The 11,037-nt window shown below is 40.4% G+C and overlaps 1 protein-coding gene across 1 annotated transcript; it reads right to left on the bottom strand.

Moving 5' to 3' along the window:
- Window positions 1-3,136, bottom strand: camk2n1a (calcium/calmodulin-dependent protein kinase II inhibitor 1a). Its single transcript, XM_042429299.1, has 2 exons — window positions 2,578-3,136; window positions 1-1,852 (listed from the first exon to the last, which is right to left on the bottom strand). The coding sequence occupies exons 1-2, from the start codon at window positions 2,744-2,746 to the stop codon at window positions 1,782-1,784; spliced, it is 240 nt and encodes a 79-aa protein (XP_042285233.1). The 5' UTR covers window positions 2,747-3,136; the 3' UTR covers window positions 1-1,781.
- Window positions 3,137-11,037: the final 7,901 nt, after the last annotated feature.

Below are 11,037 nucleotides of genomic sequence, written 5' to 3'. Positions count from 1 at the left end.
TTTCCATTTTCTTTCACCATTTATTAATTCACCAAATACAGTGAAAATGGCATCATAATATACAATGACTCATTCTTAGAATGTCATGACATTTTTGTTGCTTTTTTGCTTCATAAAACGATGTTTCGTTATTGAAAATATTAAGGTTTCATGCACAACAAACCATATCCAGTTTCTTTAAAATAATGGTACAAAATAAACAAAATTAAAAAACAAAAACTGTAATGTCCAAAATCGGTCAAATAACAACGTGTTATTTGAGGATACTCGTAAACAGTGCAATATACTCTAAAACTGCCATTTTCTAACAAATTCATCAACGAAGCTCAAGTCACAGTATACGATTTCTTAATAATAGTTTAACATTGATGTGTGCAAAAACCCCAGACACATTCAGTTAGTCTTTAAAAAACGTCCAACCTCTGATATAGAATGAGACCAGTCGACCAAAATCTTAGATTCGCCTCTATGAAGCCTAGTCTCATTCTGTATATCCTCTCTGAAGTAGAAATATTTTTGTTGATGAATTGTAAGACGATTGACTAGCATATCATTTAAATAACAAATATTTAGATATAAAAATACAAATATGACTTTTGTTAAAAAGAAGCGTGCCAGGGTAAGAGTGGTGGCACCTGTGTTGGCACCGGAGTGAAAGTTCATGCAAATAGATGGAGAAAAACTTTAATTTATAGAAGACGAAAACACGAATAATCGCAAAAAATGAAAATACCCAAATTATAGAAAGAACATTTTTCCCATCAATTTCATGACTATTATTTTAAACATTTACTATAATCTCCACATCTCCGCTGGCTTCTGTAGATATTAGAGCATTGGAAAATGCAAAACAAAAGAAAAAGAGAGGGGGGAAAAATAAGATATGTGCAGGTGTAAATCAGCTACATGAAGGCGCCAACCTGCACCTTTAACCACTGATGGGTAATAATGCAAGAAGAAGAATGTAACCTGTGGTTCAGTTGGCCTAAATGCTGTTTAAAGTGTAGGGCCAAGACAAATAGGGTTCTACTACAGAAAAATATTAACATTGCACCGTCCTCGGATATATGTTTTTACATACAATGGGTCTCCTCTATTCAGTTGACTCTAGAGTTTGGTTGGTCTGTCTTTAAAAAGCGATAGCAGCAACAGGAATGCATTGGACCAGTGCTGAAAGGACAGCTCCCTTGAATGCACCGTCGCTGACTGAATCAACAAAGCAAAGCCTACGGAAAGGGGGAAGGAGGAGGAGGAGTAGGAGGAGAGGGGATGGGAGGAGGTGGGGGGGGGGGGTTGTCTGAAAGCTTAGCCTACCTACTGTACAACTTATTGAAATAGGGCTGGGATTTAGCTTCAGCCTCCAGTTGCAGTATTTTGTTGCTTACAGCGCTTTTGGAAAGGAAAAAAGAGAGATGGGCGTGAAGTAATGACAAGTTCATCCATCAATAAAGTCAGCAGAGGTTGAGATACAGAGCAGTGTCCGCCATCTCAACATCTTGCTGCGCAGCAGTAGTTAAAATCGGGATTCGTTTGGAGAATTGCCAGCAATCCCATGATAAATCTTGGTCTTTTCCAGAGTCTCTCTCTCTTTCTTCCTTTATACTTCTTTCTTCAGCCTTCTCCATTTTCCCCCCATTCTTTGCCTTTTCATCTTTTCATCATCCACAGCCTCGCTTCGTGCCGTTTTCGTTTTCTCCCGCAATCCTCGAACATGCACAGCCGACAAGTGCTTCAAATCGGTGATCATTAAATTAAAAAGTCTGCAAGGCATCGTTCATATTTTAAACGCCAGGTGAAGACTTGTCTGTCATCCCCTTCAGGACCTCGTCTATTCGGTCGTCCTCGATGACCACTGTGGAGAGAAAAAAAAGGGGGGGGGGGGGGGGATGTTTACTGAAGCCATAACAGCTCAGATACATGATGAGATTTCTATAACATCCCTATAGGAGCTTATTGAGGGGTTCACCACATTTCAATGATGTCCCATAATTGACTCTTATTCATGGCCTGCGGTAGAAAGGGGGTATGGCGCACTTCATAACCAAAGAAAGTGAGGGAAGTCTGTGGCGCGGTTGCAGGTGAATAAATTAATAAATATTAAAAAGAAAAAACACAAATGCAAATGCTCAACCTCTGCGTGCGCGCACTTGGTGAAAACAACACATTTCCCGGTAATGGCGACGAGCCAGGCTTTCTCCTTTACAGTATGTTTAACCCTCATGTTTGACGGGTGCAGCACGGGGTGTGTCCTTGCATGAAGATAATTTCTCGTGCATGCATGTAAACAGATTAAATGCCATTGATAACCACAGAGCTATGTGATAAATAAGTATATTAATCCTGTGGTGCATTTTCAAAGCAACAAATAGCTAGAATATTCTAGAGACGACACAATAAATCAAAAGAGAATCAATGGATTACAATAAAATCATTGAACTCACTACTAAGAGAGTATTCAAGTTCCTGGATACCTTGCAGGCTTATACTATTTATATATTTTGGGGCAGTTTGCGTCACATAAACATTTCTGGTCATGTATGAATTATAGTGAGGATTCTTTGTTTAACCATCCTTTACCTCGCTTGGCTCTGCCGATCTGTCCAAGCTTTGGGGGTCTTTTCGCCTGCGACGCAGCGAAAAAGGCGCTTGTGTCCTGCAGTCCGCAGCTAAAGGACATCTGACTGACCTCGCTGTCCGCCCCGTAGCCGCTCATTTTCCCCTCGTTGTATGGCAGCACCTCGGACATTGTGGCACGAAGGAGTTTAGAGTATCACCAGCGTGTGAAGGTTTAGAAAAAAAGTAGATAAAAGTTTTCCTCAGTGGCTATATCTTCAATACAGCCGTAGATCCCGTTTTGTGCGCAGGTTGCAGTGGTTGGTGTTTCTCCTGCTGGGATCCTTCTCAGAATATATAACTCGGGGTACAGCGTCTAAAGTCCGGGAACTGGTGTTAGTCTCTCTGTGGTCTCTGGATGCGTTGCAGCTGCAAGGAGAGAGTGTGTGTGTGTGTGTGTTTGTATGTGTGTGTGAGGGAGAGAGAGAGAGAGTTGTGTTCGCCTGTGCTGCTGGCTGATGTCTGGTGAGGGAAGTGGGAGATCCCGGGATCATAAAGGAAACCCAGGCAGAACGGTGAAGTCATCCATCCGGGTTTGAGGCGCGAGCTTGTGTGTGTGTGTGTGTGTTTGTGTGTGTGTGTGCGTGTGTGTGTGTGTGTGTGTGTGTGTGCGTGTGTGTGTGTGTGTGTGTGTGTGTGTGGCAGGGGACTCCGAGTGGTAGAGGAGCAAGAGTGACATCAACAGGCGAGGGATGTAATTGCTTTAGTGGAGGAGGATGTGTTGTTTCAAAACTCACATTGAAGCAGCTCTGAGGCTTGAAGATGTAGACTTTTACTTCAGTATAAAAAACCAAAACTCAAATACTGTGTCTGATAAAATGAATGTATACCTCTGCATTATATATTCACATAATATATAGCACATAATAATCATATTACAGGGTGTAATTTCCTTCCATAGTTCACTGTAGGATAATTAAGATTGCTTCTTTTGCCAGCAAGTGTCATAAACAGGCATTTCTTTGCATTGTAGCACAGTATCCTGACATGTACAGACTATAACTGAAAGCGTCTGACACAAAGACTGCATTTATGATCTATTTTTTAAGAAAAGACATGAAAAGATAAAATAAGATGATGCTGATAAGATAACACTTAAATCATCTCACACAGGGAAATTAAAGGGACCCTCTTCTGATCATGCACACACAATAAAAGTCAATTTACTGCTACTCATCCTGTGAAAACAGTTGTACAGTATAATGTATTTTGTGGCTCTGGTGGAGCTGTGTCCAGTCTGAGAAAATAACCCTGATGATGTCATCAGGGTGCGTAACAAACTGGGGTATAGAGTGATGAAAGATGCGGGAGTTTACCAAGGAGGAAGAATCTAACAAAAAATGCAATTCAGTGCATTATGGGAAATGCAGGATCCAGGGGTTTTTTTTAAGGGCTTGACCCAAAACTCATGAATAAGAGAAGTAATCCAAAAAAACTGGAAACCCTAAAATACTAATAAGTCTATACGTTATGAGCATCTACTATGTACAATAAGAAACACAAAAATGAACATAACAGATTTTACATGATGTAATTATACTACATAAACTTCCTATAAGAAATACAAAAGATAAACAGAAATATACATTTATATGTTGGATCATTTCAGCACCATGGACAGCACCATTATTTCTACATTAGCTACAATTTAAATTACGTCATTCTTCACTGCTTTCTTTTTGTCACAGCTTGTGTTACAGTCTGTCTACACAGCATATGGTGTCTCATAAAAAGCTAAAATAATGAACTGACAGAAAGCCTATTATTGGACCAAACCTGTTTTAACAACTCGGGCCAGCTGACCTGTCTATAAACATGTAACAACCTTTCCATTGAAGCCCTCTGATTTAGCAGCCAGTCTGCATAGCTGACCGGTGAAAGTGACCAGCTGACAGACTTGAGATCAGTGGCGTTGGAAAGGTTCTTGAATTTCCTGCGGGGATAAGACAAGGAGCGGCTGCAGAGTCAAAGCAAGCTCCTGCCTGTTGGCTGGCTGTGAGATCTGGCACGAAGTGTGGCCCATATACGCCCCTCTGTAAAACATGTTTCTGAGTCCAGAGAGCATTCCTGTTAGAAAACATGGAGCCAACATCTTTAAAGGTATAGAAACAACCCAAATGTCTATTTCCACAATCTACACAACAATCTAACCAAAGAATTTAACCAAGATGGGAGGGTTAAATTTGATCAGAAAACTGCTACTAATTAGTTTCTCTCTAATGGGATTTTTTTTATATTTGATGAAACATATATCTACGCTCAGCTCACATGGCTTTCAAATTCCATAACTTATAAGGCTACATAATGCACCAGAGATTGTAAATCTGCCACTGTATCCCAGTGTAATTCCCCAGGGATGACACACAAAGCTCCTTCTGCCCAATAAACTGCAACCTCCAGCTGTCAACAAGCAGAGCAGTCGATTCGTGCAGCAGGGTTCAAGCAACGGCCAGGGATTTCACATGTTGTCATCAGTCAGCGATGGAGTTTGAGGCTGTGGGGGGAAAATCCGACCTGCTGCCCCTACATGGTACCAGGTGCTTCCTCATGCTTGCTATTTAGGGCAAAAACATGCATGTGTTTTACCAACTGGGCCCCTTCTTTTTCTCAGTGCACTGCCTCCCTGCATGCTTTCATCACTCGTACATAATGTTGAAGCGAGCATGCTTAAGTGCAATGACTCCTCATTTGTTCTGTCTCTGTTTAGTTCAATTGATCTTTCTCAGTCCACATGCTGTGATCTCTCCTCCTCCGTCTCCCTCTCTTTCTCTTTCTCCCTCTCTGCCTCTTTAGCGGGCAGCAGATCTTTAATGATCAGGCTCACTCAATCAGTCCCATCATCTCTGACAAGGGCACCCACCCTTAAGAAATGTGTGTGTGTGCATATGTGTGTGTGCTCTTGAAGCACTGCCTCCAATTACAAATGAATCAACGTGCTGAGTCACTCACCCCCCTCCCCATCTCTCCCCCTCGAGCAGACCAAGCACCACTGAACTTACACACACAAACATCGTATATACACACTATGTTCCTCCTTCAGGAACACTAGCTGAGGAAAAACACCAATAACAAGGCCAGAGCTCAGAACAAGGACCAGTTCACTAGTATCAGCTCTCAGGATTTGTGTGTGTGAGCAGGTATATATTTCAGGGAAGCTAAAAATGTAAGTGAGCAGAAAAGGAGAAAGAGGAGACACACTATCTGCACTCATGGACCAAATGAAAATACTGTGTGTGTGTGTGTGTGTGTGTGTGTGTGTGTGTGTACACATTTTTCTATCCTAATTGGGACTATTTCTGGTATAAACCGTGACCTTCTTGGGACCAATAGTCCTCATGGGGACCAAAGCCCAGTCCTAATGCAGCAAAACATAATTTCTGAGGTCCTGGTTAGGCTGTACAAAATGAATGGAGTTAATGCAAGGTCCTAACAAGGATAGCTCCACAAACGTGTGTGTGTGTGTGTGTGTGTGTGTGTGTGTGTGTGTACACATTTTTCTATCCTTATTGGGACTATTTCTGGTATAAACCGTGACCTTCTTGGGACCAATAGTCCTCATGGGGACCAAAGCCCAGTCCTAATGCAGCAAACCGTAATTTCCGAGGTCCTGGTTAGGCTGTACAAAATGAATGGAGTTAATGCAAGGTCCTAACAAGGATAGCTCCACAAAACTGTGTGTGTGTGTGTGTGTGTGTGTGTGTGTGTGTGTGTATCTGCTCTCCTCGTCATGAAGATGGATGCTGTTTGTTTTTCAGCATAAACATCCTCCAAAAGACTGTGGGAACATTGGCAGAGCTCCTGCCCTTGGATCAGTGAGCACACAGATGAGATAGAAATGCTCACAGCTGTAGTCTGCAGCATACTGAAGCTACACAGATGCAGCTGTGCGCTCCGCCTTCAGCACCTCGTCCACAGGGGAGGCCAAAGCTGTGATCAAAGGTGTATGTTTCATGTTGTTAAGTAGCATACTGGTTAAAGTTTGTGGAGCAGGTATAATAGCAGCATTTCTTTATTTATTGTACTCAGAATACAGAGCAGATATGTAGATATATGTAGATGTAGATATGTAGCAGATAGTATTAAAGAGTTGCTTCCCCCCACAAAACTATTTTCTCACTTACCTCCTATATAGTGCAGTGATTCCCAAACTTTTTAAATTTCTGACCTCTTAAAATAAAACAATGTCCACTTGCTATCCCTTGACTGCTGTTGCAGTTGTGCACTAAGCAATATTTTTAGTGTGGCTCTATGGATGGTAATGTCAGCCAGTCGACCACTTTGGTCCAGACTGAAATATGTTAACAACTATGGGATGGATTTAAATTTTGTACAGTTATGCATGATCCCCAGAGGATGAATCCTTGTGACTTTGGGGATCTCCTGATTTTTCATCTACCCCCACCATGACATTGACATTTGTGTTTAAGTGAGATACAACAACCTTTTGGTTGGATTGCCATGAAATTTGACATTCATATTCCCCACATGATGAAGTGAGTCAACTTTTTGGCAATTCCTGAGCTTTTCAGCTTTTTCTTTTTAGCTTGATCAGGTCAAAAAATTAATTTCTCCAAAACTCCGGGTTATGATCAAATATCTACAAAATGAATGGCATTCCCATCAGCCTCTGCTGTTCTTTGCGGTCAGTCCTAATTAGCCAATATTAGCATGCTAACACGCTAAACTAAGACTGTGAACATGGAAAACCTTATCTGCTCTATACATCAGCATGTTAGCACCGTCATTGTAACATGCTAGTGAGCTGCAGTCTTGTCAGTGTGTGACCCTTGAAAACAAAACATCTACCTGTGACCTCTCATCTCTGGTTGCCATTTCGACTAATTCAACCAATGAGTGATTTTTTCTTTTTTTTAATTTAAACTGTACTAATGATACTGATATTTTCTATATTAACAATGGATAAAGTTGCTATGTGTAATGTGAAATGTGTTGCTTGCACTGACAAACCCACCAAGAGTAATAAACTGACTCAGCTTCCTGAGGAGCATTTTAGTGTTTTTCAGCTCATTGTTTTGGTTTTATGATTTTACTGTTTTGGTTCCCTTTCACCTCTCACATCAACCTCGTTTTCAGTTGCAGCGAGCAGCTGTGTTCATGAATGAACAGGAATGAATGCAGGATTTAAAAATGTTTTGATATGTAAGTTTTTACTGGTTTTGTCTGCATGGTATCTAGTCATGCAGATAACTGCTTGGTTTTTTGTCCTAGTTTTGAGATGCTTGCACTCCAATACAATGTCTAGTGAATTTCATTTGTGATGCTCAAAGCACTACAAAACAACATTTTTAAAAATTCAGCAGCAACATTTTTGCAGAAATACTCAACAGACCACACGGTCTTGAAAGTACTGAACTTGAAAGTACTGAAAGAAGTAGTCCCTATGAAAACTGTATGTTCTGTGGATTATCCAGAGCAACAAGGACACTGATTCTGGAAAGAAAAATGTAATTTTTCAAAGCTATGGGCACCACAATCGAAATTCCATTCACTTCCATTGTGTTGGGATGGTGACAGAAATCTCGGAGACTCATATGTCAGAATCTAAGCAGATGAAACCAGATAAGTGAGGAAATATGTTGTTTTTTGTTTGTTTATTTTTTGCAATTTGGGGATGTATGCTCATGTATCGGTTGATTTCCAATCAACCGAGTACAAAGTGGGGTAGTAAGTTCTTCTTCATCCATTGGAAATTTGTTATTTGTGCATTCAGAACCCTGTGAGCTGTGCTGTGAGCGCTGTAAAAACATTGCGATCTGCACAAACTGATAGGCCAAATTGAAAAATCTTTGTATCTGACCAGTGTAAATTTCTCTATGATAGCATCGCTGTCTCCCTTTCCTAAGGGAGGGACCACTTGGTTTGTTGACGAGTGGAGAAGCGCTGCAGTCACACTACTGTTCGAAAGTAGGTCACTTATCCCACGTTTCACTGCATGCCCAAAGCAGATGGGTGACAGCGGTAATTGGCATCAGGGACTATAGCATGCTGTGGTGGCTCTCTCTCCTGAGATACCGCATCTCTACCTTTCCTCTGTGAAAGTGTCTGCTAATGCTGCCAAAGTTAAAAAAGACACCTCCTCACACCCCTTCCTGTCAGAAACACAAGCACATAAGGTCATGGTGTGTCAGGATTTCAAAGATTTATTGAGACTTGTACTGCAGAACTGGAGCTATTCCATTTCCAGTTTACACCCCATTGTTTGCTAAATACAGCATTTGGCTTCATCTGCTTTGGTTTGACTGTAATCTGACAAACATTTATGAATCTAATACACACAAATGGTTGAAAGTAATTAAGTACATTTACTGAAAAACTGCATTTGTACAGGTACTTGTACAATACTTTTCACATGATTTTTTATTTTCATTTTATGATACTTTATATTTCTACTCCACTCATTTCAGAGGGAATAATGTACTTTTTAACTCCACATTTATTTGACAACTAGGCCTACTTGTTATTTTTCAAAATCTGACATTTAAATTCAAGATCTACAGATTTACAGATTAAAATTTTACATTAAAAAACATATGTTAAACTCATAAAATACATGTGTTGCATTGTTAAAGATTAAACAGCCATTTTGGCTTGTGTCTGGTTGAGGCCCTTTGCCATGCCTGAGATGTTTATGAGTTGTTAGCATCTGCAACCAGCCCTCAAAACTTCTCAGATGGTTTCATTTTTAAATGTCTGAGACCCAAGGGGAGTAAAATTATCCAATATTTAATAAAAAAGCAAAGATTACACAAAAGTGACCCATTGGAGGAGGCCCGTCCGATAGGTTGAGAACTACTGGACTAAACTACCTCACTGTGTATAAAGTAGTTAAAACAAGCTCCACCTTGACCAGCTCCAGCAGTGAAATGCTGTGTAAAGGATTTGAGTATCCCATCAGGATAATATCATATTATGTAGCACAAAAAAACACAGTGACATGTTAATAATTCCGTTCAATGTGACTTCATAATGTTATTTAGAAGGTATTAAAATTCATTATAATCTCTGACCAAGCTAATGCTGCCATTAAATCCCTGCATTTTAAACCAGTGCCCCTAATAAGTAAAGTTTGAGCCAACTTAACCACTACTATCTGCACCCTCACCATCACAAATCAAGGTCTACACCCGTGAAGCACAGCCCATTAGAGAATAATCATATCATCCAAATTGTTTGTCAGCTATCAGAGTGGATTAAACAGGATTTCACAGCCTACATTAATTGCATGTGACTTGGAAAGCATCCATTGGAGTCACAGTCAGCCAGAACAGTTTGCACCTCACTCTCTCTTGCGAAGAAAGATGGACACCTAGTGGTAGCAGCACCAATGTGTTTTCATAATTCAGATAGGCTTAAATGACTGTTCTGAAGCTTTGATCTGATCTATTTTCTAAAAGTAATCATGGCAATGAACACAGGCATTGAGGACAGAGGGAAAAGTCATTACTTATTTATATTTCAGAGCTTTTATCTCTATATGAACTGTGCATACATAACAGAAAATCTATACAGATTTTAGTCTCATTTTCATAGCATTCAATCTCCCCAGAGAGTATTCCTATCACTCTTTTGCTCTAATGCCTTTTTATCCATTCAATTATTCAACATGAACAAATCAAATACCATAGTTTCTTCCATGCCCTGAGAGGTATGGGGGTGCTTCAGTAAGTCTGTTCCCTGAGAGCCACAGCTGCTGTTCTGCCGTGAGAGCTCATGAAGAATTTGTCAAAGTGAACCCTTATGACCGCTGAGGAAGATTTATGGGATCCTGTGTCGCCCACCTGCTCCTTTTTCACCCCCACTCAGGCCTGATGCTGCACTCTTCACCTTGCCCGCCTCCCCAAACCCATACACACAGTCCTATTAGTTTTCTTTTTCCTGTGATACTGCTGAAAGAAAAAATATATATATGTATATATATATGTGTGTGTGTGTGGAGGTGGCTTTTCATCTATCTGCCATTCTCTACATCTTGTCATCACTTGTTAGAGATGACAGAAATAGTAAGCTTGATGACTCACTACACCCAAGTCTTTTCAGACACCAGGTGCTGTCAACAAGCATTTGTGCCTATGGAAAAAAGAAAAAAGAAAAAAGCCATCATGAATTCATCTCATCTTGAGAATCCTGTGAAACACGTGTATCTATTCAGACTTGAACTACTTTCCTAATGTTTAAAAGGGAGCAGCAACCATTTGATGTAACAGCTGTTGTTCAGAAGTCTGTGGATCATTCAGAGACGCAGGCGGGCAGTACGCCACGTCTTGAAATACATATAAGATGATCTGTACATCCGGAATGAACGTAATACAGTATTACATGTTACTACCCCACAGATCTGTATCCCAAGACGTAATTAAGTTTTATTATCACTCCATTACTCAAATAACTTTGGAAAGTGGTTGA

The sequence above is a fragment of the Thunnus maccoyii genome, chromosome 12, assembly GCF_910596095.1.
Source record: "Thunnus maccoyii chromosome 12, fThuMac1.1, whole genome shotgun sequence".
Lineage (NCBI taxonomy): Eukaryota > Metazoa > Chordata > Actinopteri > Scombriformes > Scombridae > Thunnus > Thunnus maccoyii.
Note: the sequence above shows the minus strand (reverse complement) of the source record. Positions and strands in the feature narration are given on the sequence as shown.